This window comes from Pempheris klunzingeri, chromosome 6, assembly GCF_042242105.1.
Source record: "Pempheris klunzingeri isolate RE-2024b chromosome 6, fPemKlu1.hap1, whole genome shotgun sequence".
NCBI classification, from domain to species: Eukaryota; Metazoa; Chordata; class Actinopteri; order Acropomatiformes; family Pempheridae; genus Pempheris; species Pempheris klunzingeri.
The window spans coordinates 17,133,163-17,161,147 of NC_092017.1; the positions used below are offsets into that span (position 1 = coordinate 17,133,163).

Sequence of the window (27,985 nt, forward strand, 5' to 3'; positions counted from 1 at the left end):
TGTTTTACTTGATCTCAAGCAAAAAAAAAAAGCCTGCAAGCATCAAAGTTAGATAACACAGCATACATGTATCAATTAATAGTATGTATTACTGGTTGTATGGTGTCATACTTTAATTATTCGTAATGAAATTTAGATTATGTAGGTTATGTTGTCTTGTGCTGTAAGACTAATATATATAGCTGCTAAACGACCATAACACCATTATGCCGATATGAACAGCTTACCTGACATACCAGGTAAGCATCGGGGACAAACACAAAGACAACAACCTAACTGCTCATCGCGGTGTCCAACTTTTGCGAAAGAGTGGTGGGTCACAGAGCAAAACAGAAATAAAAGCCGTCTGAAGCGCGCCCAGTATGAACGCCGTCGTCATGTCTCAGATACGCCTTTAGTGAGGCCGTGGGGTTTCCCCTGGCTTCCTCCAGGGCTGACGTACTGGCTCTGTGGCCTGGGGACTGTGGAGTGGCCAGGCGGAAATCCTGGTTATCCAGCAGTTTGTGTGTGTTTTTTTTTTTTGTTTTGTTTTTTTAAAAAGGCCTTGATCCTCCTTTCGGGGTCAGAATCACATGTTCTTCAGTGCGCCGCCAGTCCAGAGGAGGTGGGAGGGCGAAATTCTTGGCAACAGGAGAGGGGAGGGGGCAACAGTCTTCACTTGTGTGTTGTACTGCTGATTGTGGGAGTTAAAAACCAGTGTGACTGAAGGTTATATTGCACAGTTCTAAGGAATAGTAGAGACAGACAGGTGACCGGGGGGGGTTGTTGGCTGTAGAGAGTTGTTGTTACATGGGTGGTGAAGCGGTGTCAGCTGTGTGGGCCCAGCGTTAAAACACAGAGCGCAGAGCATTGTCTGTCACACAGGGCTGAAGGTGGGAGAGAGGCCTCGTCTACGAGTCCAGAGAATCAGCTGGAGGGAAGACGAGAGACAAACAGGCAGACAGACGTGAGAACAAAAAAAGATAGACAAAGCTAAACAGAAATGTTAAAACTCCCCAATTTTCTCTCTGCTCTTTGTACTTTGATCCTCAGAGTAGACTCGCTAGTGGAAATTGAACAGAGTCCTGATTAAAAATGGGTCACATCTCATCCACAAAAAAAAAAACTCGACATCTAGTTTCATATCTTCAGTACAATTAGTCTGCAGTGTTACGAAGTTTGTTTTTGCCCTTGAGCGATTTAGACTGAAGTGTTTCATTCGCAAGACAAAATCTGCTCTGCCGTTCATACTTCTCTTTTTCTATTCTATTATTACATTATTTTCCAAGATAAAAATTCATGCATTGTATATTAAAAGGTCTGACAAAGAACCAACTCCTGCAGTAAGAGTTATTAGCCTTACAGGAGCCAGTCTGAATCTCTTTGTAGTTATGAAATATTAGTAATCATTATCGCACAAACAGGTTTGCTGGATTGGCATCAGAGCAGATCAGTCATTTGTAAACTGATCAGTGTTACATAAAGCCAAATCCTTTATCGTTATGGACGGCGAGTTACAATAACACTTATAACAATATAAAACACTGAGACCTCCTGCTGATGCGCAGCTGCCAGAGTAACTGAACCACATGGTGGCACAAAGAAACAGCAGCCAGCAGTATAATCTAATGACACCCACACTGACAGCGTGCATCAGTAGACAAAGCCATTATTTCCGAGCCTCTTCACTTCAACTATATTTCGTTGTGTACTGCATCACTGCTCCTCTTTCCAGCTGCTGGACAGGAAACTGTCCAAATTATTTATCCCTATGTGCGCAGGAACGCCGTCTCCCTCTCCTCACCTTCCTGTGGCGGGTCAACGCTGATCTCCTCCGTCTCCTCTGTGTCCTCCCTCGCCTCTTCCGTGTCGTCCCTCATCTCCTCGTCTGCATCTTCGTCATCTTCTAGCTCACTGGCGATAAGCTGGCGGGCCAGCTTGATGTTCATGCCTTCGTTGTAGTGCATCTTCCTCATCATCTGAAAGTGCTTCTTTTTGGCTGCACGGGAAGATGAATTTGAAATCTCTTTTAAATTTGCCAAAAGCAAAGCGCAGAATTTAGGGTGGTTCATTTTGCTGACGGCACAGTACAAATCTACAGATAAAAACAATGGTAAACGATGAAAACAAGTCATTATCTGGGGAAAGATTGCTGAGCATTCATACACATTCTCACATGGAAGTAGCTCAGTAACAATCCTCTCCTTCCCGTGTCTCTATTGTTTCTATGACAAACTTACTTTTTAAAAGCGGGTCAAACTCCACATGGGACACAGTGAGGCAACTGATGACATATTTTACACATAATAAAAGGTAAAAAGGAGGCTGTGACACAGACGTTAGGCGAGGCTAACGGAGGCCATGCTGGGATCTGTGCCTGTGACATGAGGGAAGTGCCACTGACGAATTTGGCATTTAGGATTTCAATGTGGCCACATCTGTGACAGGTGGAGACGCAAAGCGAACAGTGAAGGTAGGAATGAGGTCATTTCATGCCGACACTGCAGTGCAGCTCTTTTGGCAGAGGTCTGAAATACTGCACAGACAGACCACAGTCAACTCCCAGAGGTTTTGATTGTCTTTAACTGGTTGTACTTGCACTGTATCTGCTCGTAGATTTTTGTTTTGTGTCAACCCTGCGAAGGACATAACGACAATGACAAGGTGGATTTCAATGTAAAACTTTTCTAAAATTCTTCAAGCTGAATCAGCACATCTTCACCTGCAGCTCTAAAACTGATGTTAAAACCTCCCAATAGGTGGCACAAGCTGGCCCGTCTGGAACTGCATCTCAAAAGCTGGTGAGGTTACAGCTCTGCAGTTGGATTATATCGATCCGATTTGCTGTTTCCAGACTGTTCTCTCGCTTTAACCTGCACAGTTCAGATATAAATATGAAACACCGCATATGCAAGCAGGCAAAATGTATCCTGTTGTCTACAGCGGGTGTGTGTGTGTGTTATGCAGCCCAACTGGTATGCCTGTATCTAAGACGAGAGACAGAGAGAGTCAGAGAGGTGTGTGTGTGTGTGTGTGTGTGTGTGTGTATGAGAGTGCACATAGAAGGGCAAGGTCAGAGAACGGTCAAAGGTATACAGACACTGTGTGTGTATGTGTGTGTGCCTGTCTCTGTCTTGAGGGGAGTCGCAAAAGGTCAAGAGCACACAGAACATTTGAGCCCTTTTCCCAAACCGATCCATCTGCAGGACTGTCACTCTGCATTTATCCGCCCTCACAGCTGCAGAAGACACCTTGTATTAACAGTTACAGTGGACACTGATATACTCCTCTCTCATTGGGCTGGTGAGGTATGACTGTGCGGCTTAATGTTGATCATCATGATAACGTTACACTGAATGTTGATAGGTGAAGGCAGTAGGTGTGGATGTGTGTGGATCTCCAAGTTTACCTTGTTCTTCAGGAGTCAGCTCCTCTTCCTCCTCCTCGCTGCTTTCCTCTTCCTCTTCTTCCTTCATGAAGCGAGGCTCTAAGCCCTCTGCTGCCACCAGCCTTAAAAACAGACAAAAAAAAAAGACATAATAAGAATCTTCAATTAATTGAGTATCGCCTGTGGCGTTTTGACCGTATTAAATGAGTACACGACCAAAGAGAATCAGGCGACCATCAACAGCTCCTCCTAAAGTCAGTGTGGAGAGATTAAAAAGGGAAAAAAAAATAAAAAAACTTCTAATGGAGGTTTTCTATGAAGAGAAAGATGCGAAGAACGCAGGGGAGGGGAGATATCAGGCGGGGGGGGGAGGAGAGAGTAGGCACAGTGAGAGTGAAGAGATGTGAGAGAGTACTCAAGCATGAGACAAAAATAACGAGAGTTACTATCCCCGTCTCTCATACTCACAGAGAGCGTTAACAGCAGAGGACAAATGGTTTATGGCTCAATGGACGGTAGTGAATCGGAGAAACGGCCCCGGGGAAGATCCCATTTACAGTACTAGTGCTCTCCGACAAACTGGCCTGATTCCCCGAGACAGAGGACCTCCACAGTTCCCCGCAGTTTCAAAATGCACCAATAACGGTATCGCATATCCGAGGCGAAGTGGGACAGGAAGGAGGAGAGGGTGTGAGTGATGCAGTGAGTTAGAGACGAGGGAGGTACATTTTTTAGAAAAGCTGGGCGAGTGATGGATGGATGAGAGAAGAGCTTGAGAGTGGATGTCGGAGAGATTAGAACAACAAGAGGACAGGGGAAAAGAGCAGCTGTTGTGCTATCTGGAGGGTTTAGTGTAAAACAATGGAAGGCACTCTGTGTGGAAGTAAACAAAGGCGGCTAATTGACTTGCAAGCCCGGAGCTAATCACTACCCCTCTCTGCGGTGCACACACTCAAACTAGCTCATCCCATCCCAGCGTCGATGCACTTATGTAAGCACGACGGCCAGGAGCAAATACGCCGCTCAAGCTCCCATTACCGTCCAGAAGACGGCTCCGAGTGGCAGATGTACTGTACATTTGCTGACACATTATTCCATCTCTTCCTTTGCATTCACTCGTTCTTGCCTGGGAGTTTATGTGCAATGCATTTTTTTGGATGAAACCGTTGTTTTTCCAATCAAGCTTGATAGTTCAAAATTCTAAATCTGCATCTAAACTGGTTAGATGCATCCAATATACAGCATGTACGGCAAGATTTTGAAATGGTGTTGAAAAGATGGCAAACAATGGCACTCTTATTCAAACCAGAAAATGCTTTGTTTGTGCATGACATTCTGGTCTATTGAGAATAAATACCGTGGCAGCTTTAGAAAGAGGCTTTTGCTCTTTGAATCTGAGGCACTCACAACAAAACATTTCGATTACTTACGATTAAAACCGTCTACACGCGTTTCTTCATAAAAAGGTAGACAACAATACAGCCACATGCTAAACCACGTGCCGATAACATCTTGACAATGCGCATTTATTCTAGGATTGTCACAGAAGTATTTGTTACTTCTGTTTCTACGGTGTTGTGCTCCACAGGTGGTTGTAGAACTGATCAAACTGTTTAACTCCTCTTCCTTTCAAGAGCTCTGTATACAGCAAAAGGTCAAACTGTATCACACAAAATTGACTGCCCCTGCCCCCCCCCCAAACTGCCTGTAGTCCTAACCGTTAATGTGATTTAGAGCTGTTCCTTCCATTGCATAACTCCTTTTTTCACAGAAATCAAGGCTGATGGGAAACACCCATAAACCCATTGTTTATGGATCAGCAGCTATTGTGGCTGAGAGTAAAAACGCAGGAAACATTTCCATGAAAACCAAGACATGCTGTCAGGTGTCAAGGCAGCATGGAGTTGGATCATATCATATATAATTTGTGTTATAATGTTTCTGTGAATGATATGCACAACACATAATAGAGATATGCTTTTTACAGGTGTGTTTTTTTTTTAAGTAAGAAGAGTGGGAGTGAATGTACTGCCTGCTGTGTACCCATGCTGTGTGTATGTGTGTCTAAACCACACGTCATAACTTTCTGCCGGGACTGCTCTGTCAGCTGGAGGCTGCAGCAGAGCAGCTGCTCCATTAAACCACCGCTTACTGGGAGGCAACAACTGGATGCTAGCTAGCTAGGTAGTGATACACTCCGTGGCAAATATAATTAAGAATAATAAGAGGGGCATTAGGTCTCAGGATCAAACTTTGTATGGGAACATTCATACGTTCCCACTGAAAGACGATGTTTACACACAGTATCACAACTTCTTTGGCACACCAATCTTGTAATGAGCTGTCCAAAGTGTTTCATACTGCAGTAAAGTCACTAAGTGTCTTAAGTGCGTCAGAGGCTGTACAGTAAATACACTCTTATCAGTTATTGTTACAACCTATTCTTGCTGGAGAGCAAGGACACCGGTGAGTGTGTGCGGGTGTTGCTTATCTGAGCTACACCTGAGAGCACTAAAGACCCCCCCCCACCCGTTTCTACACAACATTTCTCCTCAACTAAAGGTCTGAAACACTGCACGCTGCACATTTCTCTTGGTTTGTGCTCGACTCTCTCCATTCACATATAATTCTTACTTTGACGCCAGGTCATCGGCTGCAGGTCCACTGTGTCCGTCCGAGTCACTCAGCGCCCCTTCATCTTCGTCGTCCCCCACCATCCTGAAAGAGAGAAATTAACTGAATGAAAATGAGCCGAACTGGAGGGCGAGGGAGGATTGAGAAGTAAAGACACCAACAAAAGCAGGACCCTCTGCCAAACAGACAAGTTGGCCGAGGGGTTGAAGGAGAGGAAGACGTAGACAGGATAGAGGACCATGAGGAGAGACAGAGGAAAGGTCTGTGACAAGGGTGACCTTCCCTGCAGCACTCTGACATATTGGATTACAAACCTGCTGAGACATCGCTGCAAGACACACACACACACACACACACACACACACACACACACACACACACACACACACACACACACACACACACACACACACACACACACACACACACACACAGATGAGGGTAAAGATAAGATAGAGGTATGCATTTTTATAAGCCTCTAGTAAATGAATGTCTTCAGAAAGCTTAGGATTTAACATATAACATTTAAAATACTGATTAAGCATCAACTCAATCAAATTTTAAGAGCATTATGAATAGAAACAGACGAAGGGATTTTTTTTATCAGAAGTCTCTGACCTGTTGTAAGGTGTGCTGGGTTCATCGATCTTCATCAGGCCATAGTCTTTGTCAGCAGGATGGTACGTGGCCAGGATGTTCATCTCATCCCACTTCTGGGATTTCTTCCTGTAAAAGATCAAAGAAAGAACAGTGGGTGGTAAACGACGACTAAATGGACAGACACTCCATTTAGACCACTGCGGCCAGCTACCCACCCGCCGTCTCATCCCACAGATTCCTCCGGGGAGAAGAGTGACCAGATTTAATCTGGGACTGAACATGCCCCAGTTTTCCCTCAGACTGCATATTTTGGGAACACACAGATAAAAGACGCCCGCAAATGTCATCCGCACCAATTTGGTTTCTGACAACTTTCGGGAAGTGGTATTTGCTGTTGTGTAAAGGTAATCCATTACTGATGTGAATAAGGATCAGAGTGAGCGCTAAGGCTGATCAGCTGTGAGCGAACCAGGTCAAAAGTCAAACAACTGTCTCATTTGATACAATTGCTTTTTCTAGAGTTGATTTTTGTTCTTCCTCCCAAAAACACACCTGTTCCTAATCCCCCAGATGGTTCCATTGTCATCTGGGGAATAAGGTTGTCACCTCTGCCTGCTCCGTAAGGGCTTTCTGTTCAAAATAACTCTAATCCTTGCTGCCCTTTCAAAATCCTTAGGGGAAATGAACAAAAACAAGAAGACTAAATCAGTGCAGAATGAGAAATTGTGCTCGAGAGGATAAAGGGAGAACACCTGCCATTACAGTTCAGGGGAGAGGAAGTGGAAACATTGTTTTAACTCACAGGAAAAAATAGATCATTTCACTACCAAGTAAGATTTTGTCATGCATTGTTATATAGTATTTCACATCTTTTTGAACTTTGATGTCATTTTGTTTCTCGAGCCCACTCTCCATTATTATATTATTATTATTATATTATTTTATAGCTCATTTCAGTTTATTGTAAGTCTGTGCAGTTGTCATTGTTTAATTGGCACAATGTTTACTATATTATTTTCTAACAATCTAAGCTAAATTCTAAAGTTATAAATCCAGGTATGGGTCAAATCACCTCTGCTCTCCCTGACCTCTCTGCTAAGGTACTGTACAGTCCTGGTCTTCGGTATAATGGGAGACTTGCAGGCAAGAATGTGGGAGACGGAAGAGAGATGCTAAATCCACTGCCTGCTGCTACAAGCCTGCAGAGCTCCCCTTTGCCTCTCACTCAAAACAGACCTGAACCACACAGACTCTGCAAACACACCATATCACACTCTCTGTCCCAAAGCACTAAAGGGGGAGCCCTCCTAAGGTCCCAAGATAACCTGCAAATTAGAGGGAGCAGAAAAAAAAAAAAACATTTCCATAGGATTTCCTGTTAATGTCTCCACAAAAGCCTGAGTCTCTGTTAAAAAGAATCCACTCCCTGCTGCCACCTGACTTTCATTGGTATTTATTATTATTATCATTATTAGTAGTAGTAACAGTAGTAGTAGTACCAAATCATGTGCTACGGCATGGTGGCAGCACTACCAACAGTGTATAATATAATACTCTGGAGCCCTATAATATAATACTCTGGTAAAGGTGTTGTGTCCTGCACCACTTTGACACCTGCAGGAAACTGTCTCTCACTCACACGTGGTAGTAGCACACTAAAGTTTGTCAGTGAGTCAATGAATTTGGTTGGTTCAAGTCAGTCTCCTGGATGCTACACCGACTGATTCTCAGAGGTTCACTTTGGTATTTAGCTTCAAACAAATGCAGACGTCCACTCGGCTGCCAGTTTATAAGTTACACATAGCTCAAACAGATGCAGTCCAACCAATTCTTTCATTATGAAGGTTATCATGTTTAGTTTTTGCAGAAACAGTTTTAGAGGGCTGTTGATTCAACTGTATGGTCATTTTGGAGGCTGCAGTTTGTAATGCTGTTATTGTAGTGGAACTGGAAGAAAATTAGAAATCCCACAGAGAGTGCATACCTCTGCAGTTGCTACACGCAGCAATTTACAGTTTATCTGAATCTGGATCCAACACTGCATCAAAGTACAAACAGTGGTGGATGATCAGTCTGAATGACAAAATATCTACATCTTGAGAAAATAGAAAAACACCACTCCGAAAACCTTCTGAGAAAATTGGTCCAAAACACAATACTGACTTAAAAAAGGTGCAACGTGCAGAAATTGGCCACCTGCCTAAAAAAAACAATAGGGGGTAGCATTTCACCTCCTCCTCATCCCTGAATAAACCTTGAAATGTCCTCAAAGTATATAGTCATCGCCTAATATAAGGTTCATGGTTCACGCGAAACAAATGTCCCTTCATGCTATTGTCTTCATCTTGACAATAAAAGTTCCACATCTATGTGTGTATGTGTATGTCTATCAACTTTGACTGCGTTTGAGCATCGAGCATCAGTGATCGGCCTGCTCAGAGCAAAGTCTGCCCGTCGAGAGTAGCAGCTTGATGCAGGCCCCTGAGATGGTGCCACGTCTCTGCAAAGAGTGGATCAGATCTCTGCTTCCTTTCCACTGCCTTTTAGTGCGTTTCAGACACACAGACAATATGGCATTTGGTCCAGCTGGACGTTGTGAGCAGGGATCATTTCAAAGTCCCTTTATCCAAATCGAAAAAAATAAGATTTAAACCAAAATGTAGTGACATTTTAAGGAGCTACAGCCGCTGCATCTAGAATGTTTTTCAGTACAGCTTGTGTTGTTCTTAGCTGCACTACAGATCCAATGTTCCAACTGCTGCTAACTTCGCTAGCAACACAGTTTATAAAGACATCACAATATGGATTTTTATACATATTCTGGTGATATTTTCAGCTACATTTTGAATTTTTTAAACTAAAAACATTATCTTAAACATTGCTCCTTTAACATCAGAGAAAGCACCTGTGTGTGAGTGCTTCACTCTACTGTGTAGGGTTACACAACACACCCCCCAAAACAGACAACCAAGTTCTGTTTCCACCAAACTGCGTCTACCTCCAAATCCACTCACTCATTCATCACAAACACTGTAATACAACGATGATGCACCTGCATCTGCAAGAGAGAGAAAGAAAAAAAAACAAACAAACATCACCAACTACTAGCACACACTAAATATAGAGCTGTATCTCTTATGTGATGATGATTATCTCTCGAGGGTGGTCAACAGCTGGCGACATAACGCTTCAGGAAAACTCATTAAATAGAGTGAGTCATCATTTGAGAGCCGAGCTGAGCTATCAGGTAGCATAGTCGGAGGGTAGTGAGGAAAGGTCCGGCCCTGTGCTCTCCAACGCCGACCGAACCCTCCAATAGTAACAGTAGCAGCCACGCCATGTTTTACCGTGGAGACAGTGGCTGGTCAACATGCACAGAATACACTGCTTCCACTTAAAGTATCACACCAAAACTAGAAGGGAAGGAAATAATTACCAGCCACTGGGGATATACTCATCAGCTCTAATTATGTCCGCTTCCCAGCCAAACAAACAAAGTGTCACCTGAAATATTGTCATGTCCTAAAAAACATTAATGACTTAACTTGGGTTGAATGTTGCGGCTTTGATCACATCTAAATCATTTCTTTCTAACTTATTATTTTGCAGAAAGTTAAAATTTTTATACATTGTCCCCATTTTACCTAAAATGAGCTCTGGAATCTAGATTTTACAGGTTTAGAGTGCGGTAGAGATGCCTTCACCAAAAATTTGACGGTATTTTCTCTTAGACGAATTGTATTTTGCTTTTTATTTCCTTATATACTAAGAAATGTTATTCCTAAAACATTTATGCCAATAAAGGCCATTTAATTGAACTTAATTGTTTGATTTAAAAAAATAAATGTCCCAACTATTTGAGATTTTCTGCCTTTTTCTGCAGTTGGTGGTATAGACTCAAAACAAGTGCAAATCACTGCTCCTTCGGGTCCTTACTTAGTCAGCATTAAGCACAATAACAGATTACACAACATTTGATAGATAGCCAACTAGATTTAGGACTAATGAAAAGTTTTTTTCTCAGGCCCCTGTCATCACTCCAGACGTTAAGAGAAAAAGTACATCAGAGGAGAAGCAGAGTAATGAATTTACTGGCCAAAGTGCTCATGGAAAGGTCATGATGTCCTCGACAAAATATGCAAGGGATTTTCACTGTTGCACTGACAAATGAGTAGAATTTGTGTTTGCTGAAGTGAATGTAGATCTAACTCAGCCAAAGGTTTAGAACAATTTATTCATTCAAGCAAATTTACACCAATAAGTGCTATTACACTAAAATAAATTATCCTCCTCTGTGCCAAGAATAGAGAAGATATTAAGTATTTCTACTTAGTTATATGGCCTTGCCCTGAAGCAGTTAGTGCTCTTGAGACGTGTCGATTTCCAGATATTTCTCATCAGTACAGACACTGTATTCATTTTCTGTGCCCACAGCTGACCCCCACTAACCCGTGCACAGGAGGGTGAAATGTGCCATTTTTCTGTCCTCATTATGGAGAGTCAGAGATTCACTGCCTGTCGGTCAAACTGTCCGTCACACAGTCGGGATGAGGCTCGCAAAGACAGTGAGGGAGAGATTGAGTTTCATGGAAGCGTCCCTGAATTATATATGACCTGGTGTGAGGTTCATACATCACTGTTAACTAAATAATAGTGGGTGATTGAAGAGATAACAAATGTGACGGACTCTAATGGGTTAAAAAAGCCCTACAAAAGGAAATTAATTGGAGCTGCAAATGAAATAAACCAATGGACCATTTGGTTTCCTGTATAATTCACACCTCCAATGTCCTCATGCAGTCATTTATGTTTTTAATATTTCTTATCTTTATATGTTCGGTTAACAACTGCACACATTTATTTTCAGTGGTCCATCCTGGTGTTTGTTACAGGCATCCAGAGAGCCATACTCTGATAACTGTAACCAATAGCAACCGCTGAGTTTTACGTCATCTGGGTCCATTTTCTTTGAACAAATCTATGGAGGGAAGCTGAATTGTTTAAACATGAGCAGGTGGTTAAAAAAAAAAAAAAAAAAAAGAATGCTGGGAGGTAGGTATTTGTAGAGCTTGTTCAGGATATCCTCCAGGTACCGTGGAATAAGCAGGGAAGGCAATCTGATATGTTCCACACAATTGAAGCAGATAAGAAGGAAAACATGTTTGGGCTGTTGTCAGGCTTATTGTGAGCCCTGCTGGTCTGAACAATGGTAGATATAAAGCTTGCAAATCTTAAATTTTTCTGTAAAAAAGACCAATTTAAGAGAATACTTCAGCATGCACAGTGCCTAAGTAAATAAGCCAATATTTTAGTATACTTACTACTACGACACACTGTTTAGTTGGGTCCAAAAATGCCAATGTGCACTCTGTATGCATGCGGACTGACAGCACCCCTATATGCTTTAAACTCAGAGCTGACAGAAGCAGCGTGCTGCAGCATGGCCAGGCCTGGTTGTTCTCTGTGGATTTGGTGCTTGGCTGCACACAGGATTCTTCCAGAAAACTCTTTTTCCTCTACTTGCTTGTCACTCCAAGAGAGACTATTTTTGTATCAACACAGAAAAAGCTTGATTCACTGCTGGGAATGTAATTCACTAATAACCGCCGTCCTTCAATGGCCTAAATTCTCACGCTGCAGCTCAGAGAGGACTGGCGCTAACGTCTAGACCTGCTGGCATGGGAGAGGCAGGGGACATGTAAATCACAAATTCAACTTTCATCTTTCACCAACCAAACAACAGCTAGTTGCCTTCCAAAGTAACTTGTAGGACATGTGGAGAACGTAATCATGAAGCTGACAAGTTTTGATATTGACAAACCATATGCATTACACGTGTATGTAAACGATCAAGACATATACTACACTAACGATCATGTTTTTCCTCTAATTTGTATTGGCTGTTATTCATTTTAAAGTGATTACCATATGATTCTACTGAAGGATCCAACTGAAGATGATGCCTAACCCAAATGTTACAGCGGCACCAAAGATTTAGCAGCATTTGGCAGGTGGGTGGTGTTAATTCATCACCCCGACTGTAAATCAGATTAGAATTCAATTCATGTACAGCCTAAAAAGCTCTTGATGGTCATAAACATTTTTTTCTAATTTAGACTTAATCACATTGACATATTTTAAGCTCTGTTTGCTGGCAACATTATTCAAATAATGCTGTTTTTAATAGTCTCAAGCTTGTGTTTTTAAAGCAGATTGGGAGATTTGCAGTGATGTGCATTTGTTCAAGGGCACAGACGAAAACGCTGATGGGATATGAACCAGCAAACGCATAAAGAATGAGACAACTTCCTGCGCAGCCCTGCAAACTTTTTTTTTGCTTTTGGTGTTTTTACTCACAGGTGTGTTCACAGATGATATGCACAGCTAAAAATAACCAACAATGTCTTTTTTTCACATTTTTTGTGCCCCAACAATACAAATAATGCAAGGAAGTGTATTCTTATGTTTAATCAGGCTTTGTGTGCACTTTCTTTTTGTTTGTTTTTTTACAGATCATGCCTTGGTGAAAAAAACTATACTGCAAATATAGTCTAATGTGTATGATTATTTTTAAACTCATTGCAAGATTTTCCATACAGCACAGACAGCTGGGTGCTCTGCATGTCCAGAGTTTCCTGGGGGCAGAGAGGAGATGGAGAGGTGGCTGTGGGAGAGCAGAGCACTGACATGACTTAACAGGGGCTGGTGATCTGGAGCGTTATGTCTCGCTGCCACAGTGAAAGTGTCATCAGTGTATAGGAGAAGGCAAGGCTCCAGAGAGAGAAACCAACCTCCAGCTCTTGTCAGCTCGACCCTGATGCCATGCATTAGACTACGAAACAGCTGATTTAGCATTCCCAGACCCGTTTTCACAACCTGCATATCGGTAGTTCATTACGGAGCCTGGTCATGCCCCTAAACTGTGAGACTGCTGGCATACACACATCTATTTGCCCTGCAGTGTTCTTGACTGCTTCTGAGGTCGTCCTCATCGCTATCGAATACACTTCATATTTCAGCCGGGCGTCAATCATCCCACTATCATCAAACTATCACCCTAGCCAACATCAACTTGGAAGTCATGCCAAGCAACGCGAGACGTCCTCTGGCAGGGAGTTTGACAGCAGTTACAATGAAGATTGTGAATACAAAACCGCAGTTTTACGAGAGGGCTGTGGGAGTACGAAAGCAGAGGTAGTTGTAAGATTATCAGATTAAAATAGCCTAGTTTGTTACAGATTGGTGACTCTTTTGACAGACTGGCGCTTCGGTGCCTGCACAGGCCTGTAGAGAGCTGTCAGTGTCAGACGAAACATCAAGTGTCACCAGAGACATAATTGGTGGTAAAACCAGCTAAGCTTTATCTACCTCTCTGGTTCAGGCAGACAGCCTATCAAAGGCTTTGAGCAACACCTATTTTACCAATTTTATTAAAACCTTAACCAACGTGCTCAACAGTCAAAACTCTGTTTGCAGCTATTAGCTGGCTTAGATCTTGATCATCCTACTGTGACAGACGGTGTACTGTACAGCTTACTGCTCATCTTGTTTCTCATGCACAAGGCATCTTTTTATTTGTGCGATTTATACAAAGCTCACTTCTCCAGGTGTATCAAACATGCTAAAACATAGTGTGTTCAAAAACGTGACCTGGGGGGTTTAAATACATTCCTAAAAAAAAAGTGCTGGATGTACTGACATACAGGAGGAACGCTATATCATCAAACTAATTATAATAATAAGACATGATGACAATCAGCTGTAAACAGGACTTATAGTTATTACATGTGCATTAGTGCTCGACCTCTGTTTAAGTTGGTGTTAATTTGCCCTATTATGGTCATAGGTGGCTGGGGGCTGTCACTGTTGTTTGTTAACCATATTTTTTTTATATCACCACCAAGTTAAACTGACTGTGTGCTGTGTCTAAAATTAACCAACAATGTGAACTTTAGTTTACTTAACAATCGCTTCAACCATGTTAGAAGCTGGCATTACTGGCTAGCGAACAAGCTAACCTGGCAAAGATAAAGAGGTAAACAGTTGCTCACTTATATTTAACATTTTTGGTTATCAGCGAGAAAAAAAATCACTTAATAGTCGCAGGAAAGAACCAGAAACTTTTTGCCCACAGCTTTGACAGCCAAAGAGGTGACTTTAGTGTTACAGTTAGCCTGACAGGGGAGTAACACTAGAGCGGCTAACAAGTGTTTAGCTAGCTAACGTTACCTGGCTGTCAGCCTCACGAGCGCCAAACAGATAAACTTACTGTTGGTCATCTTCAGACAGTCCGGGGACTTGGTCGGGACTTTCTCCTGGTACATCGTCGGACAGAGATCTGACGTTTGTCCCGGTGTTCTTGTTTTTCAGGATGCCTTTAATCGGCCGGGGAGCTGCCATTCCCACACACTGACTGTCACGCCGGCTGAGGCTTTTCAACTATTTCACTATTCCTTCAATCGATTCTGTGTTTTCTGCGATTCAGCTACCAAAAACGGGTTCTGGCTTCAAAGGCACTCCCTGTCATAACTCAGTGCTCTTCCGTGAACTCGGGAGAAACCAGGCTAGGCAGGGTCCTGTGTGCATTGGCGGCTCGGCATGCCTGCTCTCCGGCTGATCACCGACTGATGAGGAAGCACCACCACTAGCGGGTCTGCTAGCTGCGTAGCATCGCGAGATATTACGAGATTTCACACCGTCCTATTTAAATTACACATGCTGCCTCTCTGTGCTCGGAAATTTCAATGTCATGAGGGCGACTTTATACATTTTGTCTCAAATTATGTGGACCGCAACCACAGTAGTATTTCAGGCTATGTTGGTGTACTTTATGAGGCAATCCAAACCCAAAGTTTCTTCTGAGTGGAAGGAGGAGGAGGACAATATGTGTATGAAATCGTGCCATCTTTACTCATTATAATTTGGATTTCAAGACAAGATATTTGAAGGGGAAATTCACAATGTCACAGTAGACAGGAGGAGATATTAAAAAAATATTTTGTATGATTAAGACAGAGGAATAATAAAAATAGAAACAATATGATATACAAAAGGGGAATTAAAAAAAAAGAAGGGGGAGATATTAGAAAGTATGGCACATTGTGACGTGGGGTAAAAAGATGAATAAATATATTGCACAGATTGAGGTTGTTTTGAATAAATATAGTGCCATTATTGCCAGTGCTGGTTGCAGAGTCTGACAGCTGCAGGAAGTAAGGACCTGCGATATCGCTCCTTCACACACTGAGGGTGGTGGAGTCTCTCGCTGAAGGAGCTCTCCAGTGTTGTCACTGTGTCCTTCATGGGATGGGAGTCTTTCCGTCTCATGGATGATAGCTTTGATAGCTATCATCCTCATCATTTTCTCAAACAAAAGGTAGATTTTATTTTACTTCTATCTAAAATCCTAATGATTTGTGTATCTACAACCCAACAATATAACAGATTTTTTCAAAAATCCATCCTCTTCCATCAAATTGCTCTGCCCTTTTGCCTTTACTTGTATTACATTGTTGTGCATTTTAATGGTCCCTCTCTGCTTTGAGTCCATCCCCAAAAAAAGTGCTTGAACAACAACATACATCCAAATAAGAAGCCATTTAATTGCCACTCTAAACAACGAAGACACACAAGAATACAAATGATTTCTGCTAACAATAACACACTACAATTTACCCTCTAAATGTAATTTTTTCATTTCATGCTCTAAACCCCTGTAAAATTCATCTCTTTACAGACTCCCACCTTGCCATCATTTATCTGCACTCATGTTGGTTAATATCTCCCACAGCACTTGAAGGCACCATTAAACTGAATGGGCAGGCAGATGAGTCAGGGGGGAGAGAATATAGCACATGAACTACATATCTGAAGAACATTCAAGAAAGATCAGGCTGAGAGGCAAGCCTTTGTCCTCTTAGCAAAGAAATGCTGCACAGTTAAAGTTGATGTCATTCTAGGCTTTATTTATATTTTCCACAGTTTAAGTGTGCTTGTAGATCGCTCAACAGCTTGTTTTTGAACCATCAGCACCCACTGCTTTGCTTAAAAGTGCTTCCATGAAATTGCTTCCAGTAAAAACCTCAAAGACCAATTCTTGTCTTTATCCAGTGTTTTCCTTGCTGCACCTACACACATAGTGAGAGCACAAGATGCAGTATGTAGCCATGAAACCAAAGCAAGTCATTTCACCTAGACCTACAAGGGTAGTCCTAACTTGGACTTTTGTCAAACACAACATTGCACTCATGAATCGTTTCACTTCCTGTTTGTAAGTTTAATGTATCAGTGTATTAGTAAATGCATTGAAGTATCCATTACGCCTGTCTACCTGTCTGTCTGTGGAGAACAATAAACGCCAAAGATCTGGCTGAAGAAATACAAACAGGTTTCACCAACACATTAAGCCTGAGATACACTCCTCAGTTGTCACTCTGAAGGATTCTTCGTTGTCCACAGCGTTTCAGGAAGCCGATAGGAGATCTACATGCCGCTGATGAGCTGACGAGTGGCAGATCTCAATAGGACTGGCACCAGGGTCCATAAGTATCAGGCCATGGTGTGGACACGCTTCCTGATCAGGGTCCGTGCTATGCTCAGCTGCTTCAACCAAGGCTTCTCTGTGAAGGTTCTGTGCAAGAGAAACATACATCAACATAAGTAAAGCAATTTTTGCTTCACTGCTGTATAATAATTCATGAGACCCGTCAGGAAGTGTTTTTATTACTCATGAACATAGAGACCTGGCTATAGTTAAGCAGTGTATGGCATTTTCTCTCGAAGTTCGTCGACAGTGGTGAGAGAAGGACTCCAGAGTCGTCGTCAGATGATGGGAAGATTTTGATGATGCGCTGACAAACATCGGCTGGGGAACGCTTCCTCTGGTGATTGGAGGGAGTATAAACTTGCTTCTGCTGTCTTTCTTGTTGATCACATCCAATGAACCTTCCTCTCTTCTTTTTGCATCCTCTTTCTGGTTTTTCTGTATCGCTTTGAAGTCACCGGGGTTCACAGACACTAGGCTGGATAGTTGGGGTGGTGTCTGTTTGGAGGGGAGGTCTGATACTGAGTTGCTGATCTGAGGTGAGGGCTGCAAAGCTTTGGCCATGATTTCTCTATTTGATTTGGTAAGAGCTTTCCTGGATTTGGATGACATATTTGGCTGGTTAAAGCCATCTACCAGCAACACATCCACCACCCTGGCTTGAAAGGCAGCACTGGTGTACTGGCATCGATGGGAGGCTGCCCTTTTCTGCCCCAAAATCACCCAGCATTTTATCTGGAGGTAGATACGCATGGGCAGGGGTATGTTCTGCAGGGAAACTACCGAGCACAGCTTGTTGGCTAAGTAGCGCACACAATCCCTGTGACCACACTGAAGAGCAACTTTCAGAGGGTCACGACCTCCAGGGTCCCGACAAGCCAAGGCCAGTAGGTTCTTGGTGATGAAGAGTTTGAGGATGAGGAGCTGACTGCTCTCTACAGCTGTGTGGACGGGACACTTTCCGGTGTCTCGGTGGGAGGTTTGGTGGCACCACTGGCGGTACGGATGGACTCCCACTGGTTCCTCAGCATGCACCCCCTTCTCCAGGAGCCAGCTTGCCAGGTCCAGATGGCCCAGAGACGCAGCGATGTAGAGTGCTACCTGCAGCTGAAACCTGGGAAAGCAGAACAAGAGAGATTCACCTCTGTGTGTATGATTGCATGAAGGATAATCTGCACATGTAGGACATTGCTGACCTCATTACAGGCTTGTTCTCAGATAGGTGGCTCTGGACTGTCAGTTTGTGGCCTAGGAGGCAACCCTGGAGAAACTCCACCCACCCATCCCACGTGTCCAAACGGAGAGTAGTGCCTTTGTCAAAAACACCAAAACATTGTATGGATTTCAGAAAAGAGACAGAAAACTATTGAATCTAGTTGCAATGTGCAACAAGCTGATAACTCATCTGTAGGTTGAAACCTACTATTTTGGAGCTTTAGTATCTATACTTTTGTCAAATTAAACCCATCAGTCACATGGCATGGCTGTGGCCATACCCACTGCAATGGCATAGTCTAAGAGCTGGTTGCAGTCATAGAGCTGCACACCGGAAGGCGTGCTCAGTCTGAAGGTGCTGACAGGAAGGCCGCTTTGTATGGACACCACAGTTTTCAATCTGGCCACGGACATATGCAGCAGAGCCTCGCTTCCCATGATTGGTAAGGTTTCTCCTGTCACAGCATTGAACACATGCATCACAGGCCTTCTGTCAGTCTGAAAAAACAAAACAGGGTTTAAAGTGACAGGTGTTAGTTTCTTAATTTAATTTGAATTTAACATTTTCAGTTCAGTGTGAAATACAGCACAGCTAGTACCTAAAATACTCCTATAATCTTTCCCACACTGTCAAAAAAAGGAGGTGTTTGCTGCCACTCTGTGGTTGACATGTACAATTACATAAAACCAGGTGCCACCTTACATTATTGAAAAGACTGAAATATACTGATTTGTCTACGTAACTTTGGTAAGGTAACCTTGAACCTGGAATGCTCTTTAAATGTGGATCTATCTGCAAAAGCTCTGTAAATGGTTTAGCATCTGTCACGCAAAAGATTTTGACTGAGTACATGTATTTAAATAGGCGTTTGAGGACCAGGGGTGAACCATTACAGTGGGCAAAAATGTCTCTTTGAAATGATCAAAAGATGTGAAATGTCAAAACAAAGTGACCCAGACAAGAGTAAATCTGGAGAGTGAAACTGGACCAACACGCTGTGAGGCCTGTAGAAAACAACTGTTTTTATGAGAGGGTGTTACATGACAACAAAAGCTGACAAAAGGGACATACACACACACACACACACACACACACACACACACTTACCACTGTCAACTTTTACACAAGGTTGCTTAGTGATGAGCCTGGAATGTGTCCCAATACCAAAAACTGAATAATGGGGACAAACTAAAGATCTCAGGCAGCCATTTCTGTCTAAATTACTGCTCACATGGGACCATCGTTTTTTCCAATTAGTGCACTTGTTTGACATTAAATTCAGTCACTGTAAGAAGGAAGTCTTTGATGTGAAAAATCCCTAGCAATGATTGTAGTGAGTGAAGGGACTGCTGGTCTCTCAACATACATCCCACCCTTGTTTGCCCTGTAGGAAATGATAGTGGAATGAAATGTGGATGAAGACCAGCTAGTTTATAAATAGATTTTGTTAAACCTCAAAATTGTGTTAAATTACAATGCAGAACGTCTGTCGGTTTACAAGTGATTCAACAAAAAATATAATTCCTGTTCTTGGGTCCAGAATGTATAAAATATATATATATATTATGGGTTTGGCTCAGTTTAGTAAAGAAAGGCTCAGCATAAAGCTTAAATAATGCTGAAGTGTTACAGAGCAAGGCACCGACCTTCCTTTAAATTGATGGATTGGGGTAAAATCTCAGGAAAAAAGAAGTGAGTTTGACTTTCATTACATTTTTTGAACTGATTTGAAAGTTGTGGTAGCATTAGTGATACGTTTTTTCCAAATGTTCACATACAAAAGTCTCCTGAAATATCATCTACTCTTTTTATTTTTGTTATTTTTATTTTGGTATCAGCACTGCACTGCAGTTACCCCTTTATGGAAAGCATTTTTAATTTAAAGTGTGGGCCTGCAACAAAGACGCACTCCAGCATCCCCTCTCAACGTGCATAGAATGTATTTAAAGCAAATCCCAACACAGCTGCAAATCTCTAAAACCTTTTGGGTGTTTTAATACCTTTATCAGGCATCGGAGTGCGCTGCCACTTGTGATGCCCACGTCACACAGAGCCCAGCTGTCCTGCAGAGCTGCACCCCCATAGCTCAGCTCCAGATGCTGCCGGACCTGCTTGTCATTGTAAAGTTGCACAAGAAAGTTATCCTACAGAAAGGAACAGAGGGGAAATACATGGAGCTGTGTTAGAGTATTGAGTCACAACTTGTGTCTGTGTTATTTTCAGTGCATGCACATACAAATACATTTGTAATGTTGTTTTGCAATAGTATTTTACCATTACAAAGATCATTACCTCAAAGCTATGATAAACTCATCAAATAGTCTATTTTCCCTCTTATAATACAGCCAAATAACCAGGAAGATTTTGTAAAATGCAGTCAAGAAATTAAGGTCCATTAACAGTGATGGCCCTGGGTCAGTACTGGAGCTGTTTATCACCTTCACCCTCTGCTTCATGGCCCCCACGGTCTGATCTGAAGGGACGTCAAATGGCTCACAGCAGCCCTCGAAGCAGATGAAGACCCTCATGGTCGGGACAGCCGTCCTCCGTCTGTTCGTCTCCTCTGTGGGGCTCTGGTCAGACAGAGGAGTGCGTGTGTGTGTGTGTGTGTGTGTGGTGACTTTCTTCAGAGGCAAAGTCGTTGTCAGGAGGGGGGCAGGAGCTGGGTGAGCAGGGTTTGGGATGCAGAGTGGAATCTAACAAGTCAACAAAAGACAAAGGTTATAAATCCAAATTATCTAATAGTTGCTTTCAAAAGATTATATTTTATAAAAAGTCAATTGGGCAGACTTCGATTAACCTTGACTTATCTTCTTGGCTTGTTGACGTGACGTTTTGCACGTTTACTCTTGGTCACAAAGTTCAGGTGTTTCTTATCTTGTACAGCCTTTTTAAGTAGATAGTCAAAGATGTACAATAACTAACAGTGTGTAAGCAAAAAAATTATGTTTTACATGTGACTCCATTTGGAAACTTGGTCCTGAGTCTTACATCAGCTGCTCTCTCTGCCTTTTATTGGGAGACAAAGGGACTACCTACTGGGTTCACACTTGGAGGAACATTTCAGTTTTTATTTGAAATGTTCTGTGATGGTTTTACAGGAGACTGCTAATTTGCATTTGACCTTTTAAAGTCTGAAGCTGTCCACACAGTTTTTGTGTCCCATCTTGGCTTGGAGCAAGCAGTGAATCTGTTTCTCAAAGTCCCAGAACCTGCAAGTTGTGATGATTTTGGATTTCCGTGCAAAAATGAGAACAGAATGGACATTAATGTTGTATAATCCTTTCAGGGAAATAAAAGAGGCATAATACCTTCGGGCTTTCTTACTCTCTTTTACCACCCTGAACTTTGAATTTTACATCTACATTTACATCGTTTTAATTTAAAGTGTAGCGCTTTCATATGTTATTGTTTGAATGATCTGTACATCCTATGTTTGATCAACTTTATAGAGAAATATAATTCTATGTTCTTGACATCTATGGTTTTATTTTATTGGTATGTAATTAAATGTTCAGTAACCAGCACTGGTTAATTAGAAAGGAGCACTGTAATTTCCACTATTTTATGGATGACTAAATTGCATCTTGAATATTTATACTTTTTTCTTAAGGTTCACTGCCAAGGATGAATCTGTACTCAGAGACTATGGTAAAAACAGCTAAATGTAGGTCGATAAAAATGAAAAGTACTCATTAAGAAGAGTCACCAGACTTTTAATGCTTTGTGTGGTCATACTTCTCCCTAGATAATATTGAGAACTTATACCAAAGCACCACATTTTAGTAAACAGACTCATTATATGTTATGGACATAAAGGTTTATTCTACGAAGTAATTATTATCTACACGTGTGTCATTACATGCCTTAGCCTACATCATTACATTACAGAACTAGTAGATAAACTTGTTTATTTTCCTGCTCTGGTCCTTGGCATGCATATAAAAGCCTTGGACTTGTGGAATGCAGCAATAAACACTTACTGTACAGGAGGGATCCCTTAAAGAGAAGGTGCACCCCACTTACTATAGAGGGTGCCAGAGATTTAAAAGAGTAAACTGTTCTCAATATGTTTTTGAGGGGGAAGGGTGACAACATTTGTGCTGATGAAAAAGACCATATCCTATTTCCAACTTAAAATACATACTTCCTTTGAATATTCCATTCTGCTGCCAGTTAATTTCACACTACACTGATGCAGCTGTAGTGCAGCTGTAAATATAGAACCAGCTGCTCGGTTCAGGCAGCTCATGAGACTATAAGAGGCTGCAAATGCTTATGTGTGCCGTCCATGGTGGCATCACGTGGATATGTTTACGTCTGGAGTCATTTCCGGATTGGAATGATTGACAGATGCTTCGTCCAATCAGAAGCCGAATGTCGAGCGGCGCATGGGGCGGAAGTTTGCGCTCTCACATGAAAGAAAGAAGCTAGCGGAGCGGATTAAACTGTAACGTTTACCTTCATTTTCCGCACACGGGATGAAGCGCATCCAAAATCTTCGACTTTGTGCATGTTCCTTGACACGACTCATTGTAACGGAGAGCGATGTCCTTGCCAGCAGCTAAACGTTTGGACGAGATAAACCTCCAGGCAGAAATAAAGGTAAACACCCGCTACCAGCCCGCTAGCTACTTCTGCTACCGTCATGCTAACTCGGGTACACGGTGCTCTGTGTTTGAGGACCTCTGAGGGGCTCCACACCAGACCACTCGTGCATTTATGTGTGTAAATACACCACAGAGGACTCCAGCTATCTCACGTTAACGCCACCACAAGCATATAGTTGTAAAAACTTGCCTTCATCCTGTAAACCAGAACTAGAGAGTGATATTTGGGGTGATTAAGTTTAACGCAATTTTCTGATGTCCACTTACTGTTGGCAATGTTGACAACATGTCTTACAGTTTGCAGTTTAAACTCTGTTCATAATTGCATTTAGGTTTAGCCTCAATGTTACTCCATAGTGTTATTTTTTTAGATGAATTGTGTTGCAGTCATTTGATGTTTAGTCATCACCTGCCTGCAGTTGTCATGATGACTGATGCTGCTTTCACTTCCCCCTTTAAATCTTTGTAATTCTGAAGAATCTCAATCTCAGACAGTTGCAGTGCTATGTACCACCCTATCATATGTTTTATGATATGCATTTGTGTCACAGATGAGACCCTGCAGGTAATTTGTAAAGCCACAACTGCTTTTATGATGACCTGTTTGTTTGTCTGTGAAAATGCTGTGTGCCACCTGTCATTTAGTGCACATAAACATTAGGGTTGGGCCATATGATGATGAACACTGAGAGAAGATAGAACAGGTTAGGTTGTTTGAATCAGTATAATGTAGCACCTTGATTTGTCAAGTATTTAATTCTGCCAACAACAGACATTCACATTATGTTATTTTATTGTATAAACAGGTCATCAGTTCCGTTTCCTGTTCATTTACTGTCTTGTGATACGTATCAGTATTGCAGTTAAAGCAACATGTACGTAAATAGAATAAATTATCCATAATCTCCAATCAGTATAGATTGAATTATGTCTCTCCCTTGTGAATTTAGGTAATGTATGAATGTTGCGACGATGTTGCCATGAATATAAGTTTTGCCCATATCTCCCATTTCCAGGATAAATGTGGGTAGATAAATGGCACCCTTTAAGAAATGGGTTAAAATATCTGACTTCACTTTACACATAAAGTGTAAATCAGGCGACGCTCTCACACAGAGCAGCATTCTTTACTGGAGGTGCTGAGTGAGTTACACCGTGTTTTGTGGGAAATGGCAGCAGCAGCATTAGTAGGACAGTAGAGATGGGAAGTTATGTAACGAAACCTCTCTCCTGCTGTAGACAAACGTGATTAGGGCTTAGAATTGAACTTCAGTACTTTTAAAGTGAATTGTGCAGATTGAGCGGATAAGGCAGGTGTGATTTCATGAGCAGATCTATATTTTCTTAGCAGAAAGATGCATTCAGTGGGTTTATCAGTTTATTTGGGCACGGTGATCAGTTATTTTCTTCATATTTTACTGTCATATCATTTGATATTTGCATGGCTAAAGTAATTTCCAACTTAGTGCGTATTTCTAAAAGATATTTCTAAAATCTTGTTTAGTTTTAGGCATCAGTGTGACCGTCTGGATCTTATACCTTTGAAGACTTTACATGCTTGGACAAAAAAAAGCAAATTTGTCTGACATGTTTTCTACATTTGAGCTTAAGCGATGTAGTGATGCTGCTGCGTAGACATAGTGTAGTTTAGGTGCTGCCGAAGCTGTGTTTTCTAGATGTCCCCATCTGTTGGAAGCTTTACTCCGACAGTACAATGGAACGAAAAGTCTTTAGGAGTAATTTAATGACCGGATCCTGCCCCTTCTCACACACCCATCATGCTTCTATTAGAAAGCGCCCTCATTGTCTTGAAAATGTACACAACAGCCCAACATTCAAACAGCACTTCCCTACTTTGCAGCTTGGCAATGCAGCTTAGTGGTCTAAACCCTGGAAAGCCCTTAGCTGTTGGTTTCTCCTGCACTGATCACATGCTGCCCTCTGCTTTGTGAGCCTTTGTCCCCCTTATGCCATTATTTTAGGCCAGAAGCTCACTCCGGTCTTTATGAGGCAACGGGCCGGCTAAGAAACACAACAGACAGATGCATGAAGCCTCACAGGAGCTGACATGAAGACAGTCCTGATGCTGAGCCGAGATACATAGATAAGAACAGTGAAAAGAAAGTGTGGAGGAGTATCCGCTCGGCTTTGGCGCTATTGCAGGGGATTGAATTCAGTATTGGGAAAGTGTGATCTGTTCGTTCACTAAATGTGTTCTGCAGGCTGAAATTTGACTAAATTCCACTTCAATTGAACCTCCAGCGGGCGTGTACATGTGGAGTGAGATAATGGAAAGAGCAGACTCAGGAGTGGAACAGGCCAAGAACCTGAAAATAGCATGAAACTGTCCACCGTGTTGACAGCTGAATCCCAGAACAGTGTTTGACAAAGTTGTTATCAGCCAAATATGGATTTATTTTTCTCGCTAAACTCGCCATCATCACACCTGCAAAGTTGCTTCGTAGTAGCTCAGCTTGACCCCAGGCGTCTCTTTGAAAAAAAGTAAACAATACAATTATTTCCTTAAGTGTCACCGTTATTTGAGAGTTGAGTGAAGTTCACCTTGTGCAAAATCACATTACCGCTATCTAGCATATGTGTACCACCTTATTGTAAGGAGAAGTGCAGTAAAGTAGCTTGAAATAACACCTTATGTTAAACTATGTTCCAGGTTTAATCGTTTCTTACCAAATATTGTTATTTTTAATGTGGGTGGTTGTGTGACCAAACTGAAGAGTAGGTGCTACTGATACAAGCCTTATTTGAGAATTAAATTTTTCAATTTTAATTGACATATTGAAATCAAGATAGTTCAACACTGTTCTATCCTCACAGACTCACTGACGTTTGTGTCTCTTGTAGGAGTGACGACAGCAGGTGGTGTATTGGGGTTCCCCTGCAGGCCAGTGTGCATGGTCATTTGCATGTGTGTGTCTTGAGTGGCATAGCAGCGGGGGGTTGTAACGTGATGCCAAGATGCTGCTGTCCCTGGGAATGCTGATGCTGTCGGCCACGCAGATTTACACCATCTTCACTGTTCAGCTCTTCGCCTTCCTCAACCTGCTGCCCGTGGAGGCCGACATCGCCGCTGTGAGTAATTTTTAACACGTGACTATACAAAACAGAGAAGGACTACACAAAAAAAAACATATAATGATAGTATAAGATTGGAACATAGTTTTGCCCTCAACTACACAGAAACTCACCTCCCATTAGATGCGTAATGTTGGTTTGTTTTAAAGGTCTTTTTGATGGTCAGAAAGCTGCAGGGGAGGATTATGTTTCTCTCTGTGGTGTATAAAGATAATATCCATTTGTTTTGATGATACATCAGCCTCCATGAAATATCTTGAATAAAAAGTAATCAAACTTCATTTTCCCATCTTTCAGTACTCATTCGACAACAAAACAGAGAACTTCGATGACCTGCCTGCACGGTTTGGCTATCGGCTACCCAGCGACGGACTGAAGGTGAGTGCGGATGGATCAGAGGTGTTTGCTACTGAAGCAATTTTTATGTCTGGATTTAACGGCAGGTCCTTACAAATCAGTTCAAGGGTTCCATTTTACAGTTGCACTAAATTAATATTTAACCATGAAAACACAGAAAGAGAGAGAAATAAAGGTGGGCAGGTAAAATTGGTAAAGAGCTACTAAAGAGATGTGTCTGTACTCGGTTGTGAGAAATATGTGAGAGAGACATAAAAAAAATATGTAATATAAAATGTGAAGACGTGTGTTTGTGTGATCTTTTTGTGAATATGATTACGCGTTTCTCACAACTCCAAAGCTACTTACACAGCCTGTGTCCAGATGTAAACAACAGAGTAGCTTCACTAATAAGATTGGATTTGGACTTGCTTTTATTCCCAAATTGAGTTACAAGTCTTTTAATACATGCACTAATGCTGGGAAACGACTGTAATGTTACTGATGTTTTATGATGCTGGTAAAGGTTTATCTACATCAGTGACGGTTGGGAACACGACAGAAATCTGTCTGTTGCAGCAGCCAGCTATGCTTCTTAGTGCCAGAGGAGCACGCACTGTAGAAATACTGCAAAATACATGTCAAAACCGGTTGACATAACAAATGTTACTGCTCTGTGTTGAGGACTGTAATAATGTGTGCTGTTGTGAGGTCTCTATATGCCCCCCCCCTCCCTCCCTCCAGCAACCCTGCGCACTGGTTGATCCACAAAGCTCACAAACAGAAGGGATGATTCATGTCTGCCATCTAAGCTGGTCATTGTGGCATATCTCACAGTCAAGAGCCCAGTTGTTGTTGTACGAAGGCTTTTGAGCGCTGAAGAAAGCTGATGGCAAAAGAGCTCGTGCTGTGTATATGTGCAGGTTAAGTAATGTACATGTGGACGCTCGTAATCACTGCCACTTATCTAGATTTAAGGATGTTGCTATGTTTAGCGTCATTACACCACTGCAGGAGTCCCACGGTATCATTTTGGCTTTATCACGTGAGTGGTGATCCTGTGCTGTATTTTAGGAGATGAGGCTCTGCTTGAGGTGATTGTTGGCATTGGTCTCGCAGCGCAAAGTGTGACGGCTCTGGGGCGGCCCACTGCAGCTCACCTGGGTGAGCGCAAAACAATAAAGTCCTTACCACAATGGGCCGGGTTCAAATCTGGCCCAGGGCTTTTTTTTTCTCCTATGAAACAATCCCATCATCATATTTGTTTTTCTTGCCATTGTCGCCTCATGTTTGCTCATCTGGGGATTCTTGAATCCTTGATTTTTAATTCTTGAAGCCTTGGGTCTCTTTTAATTCACTTAAAGAGTTTGGTCTAGACCTTCTCTTTTATAGAAAATGTCTTGAGATAATTTTTTATATGAATTGGTACTATATGAATAAAGATTGATTGGTTGTCGTCTCACACCATGCAATAATCATGATCTAAACATGCAATCAAAATTTACAGCTGGTAAAATAAACACAATGGCAATATACATTGATTGCTGTGGGTTTAAAGGAATTTATCTTCTGCAGCTGCATTTAAA

The 27,985-nt window shown here is 42.1% G+C and overlaps 3 protein-coding genes across 3 annotated transcripts in view; 1 reads left to right on the top strand and 2 right to left on the bottom strand.

The window, feature by feature from the left end:
- Positions 1-508: 508 nt before the first annotated feature.
- Positions 509-15,211, bottom strand: ppp1r2 (protein phosphatase 1, regulatory (inhibitor) subunit 2). Its single transcript, XM_070832536.1, has 6 exons — positions 14,871-15,211; positions 6,620-6,727; positions 6,002-6,085; positions 3,389-3,489; positions 1,784-1,978; positions 509-910 (listed from the first exon to the last, which is right to left on the bottom strand). The coding sequence occupies exons 1-6, from the start codon at positions 14,999-15,001 to the stop codon at positions 891-893; spliced, it is 639 nt and encodes a 212-aa protein (XP_070688637.1). The 5' UTR covers positions 15,002-15,211; the 3' UTR covers positions 509-890.
- A 1,887-nt stretch (positions 15,212-17,098) lies between these two features.
- On the bottom strand, positions 17,099-20,888 carry LOC139203211 (protein ANKUB1-like). The gene is made up of 6 exons (XM_070832897.1): positions 20,799-20,888; positions 20,361-20,504; positions 18,641-18,857; positions 18,341-18,455; positions 17,344-18,258; positions 17,099-17,231 (listed from the first exon to the last, which is right to left on the bottom strand). The coding sequence occupies exons 1-6, from the start codon at positions 20,886-20,888 to the stop codon at positions 17,150-17,152; spliced, it is 1,563 nt and encodes a 520-aa protein (XP_070688998.1). The 3' UTR covers positions 17,099-17,149.
- A 1,880-nt stretch (positions 20,889-22,768) lies between these two features.
- Positions 22,769-27,985, top strand: part of rnf13 (ring finger protein 13) — a 42,842-nt gene continuing 37,625 nt past the window's right edge. Inside the window, exons 1-3 of the mRNA XM_070831976.1 lie at positions 22,769-22,965; positions 25,833-26,060; positions 26,361-26,441. Coding sequence (XP_070688077.1) covers positions 25,947-26,060; positions 26,361-26,441 — 195 coding nt within the window. The 5' untranslated portion in view covers positions 22,769-22,965; positions 25,833-25,946. The remainder of the gene's footprint in view (positions 22,966-25,832; positions 26,061-26,360; positions 26,442-27,985) is intronic.

Excerpts from the sequence above, each read along its gene's own strand:
- LOC139203211 (XM_070832897.1), bottom strand. The coding sequence starts at position 20,888 with ATGAGGGTCTTCATCTGCTTCGAGGGCTGCTGTGAGCCATTTGACGTC. Across the intron at positions 20,505-20,798 it reads CCATGAAGCAGAGGGTGAAG|GATAACTTTCTTGTGCAACT; the intron begins GTGATAAACAGC and ends TCCTTTCTGTAG. Across the intron at positions 18,858-20,360 it reads CACTCCGATGCCTGATAAAG|ACTGACAGAAGGCCTGTGAT; the intron begins GTATTAAAACAC and ends TTGTTTTTTCAG.
- ppp1r2 (XM_070832536.1), bottom strand. The coding sequence starts at position 15,001 with ATGGCAGCTCCCCGGCCGATTAAAGGCATCCTGAAAAACAAGAACACC. Across the intron at positions 3,490-6,001 it reads GCCGATGACCTGGCGTCAAA|GCTGGTGGCAGCAGAGGGCT; the intron begins GTAAGAATTATA and ends TCTGTTTTTAAG. Across the intron at positions 911-1,783 it reads CGTTGACCCGCCACAGGAAG|CTGATTCTCTGGACTCGTAG; the intron begins GTGAGGAGAGGG and ends TCTTCCCTCCAG.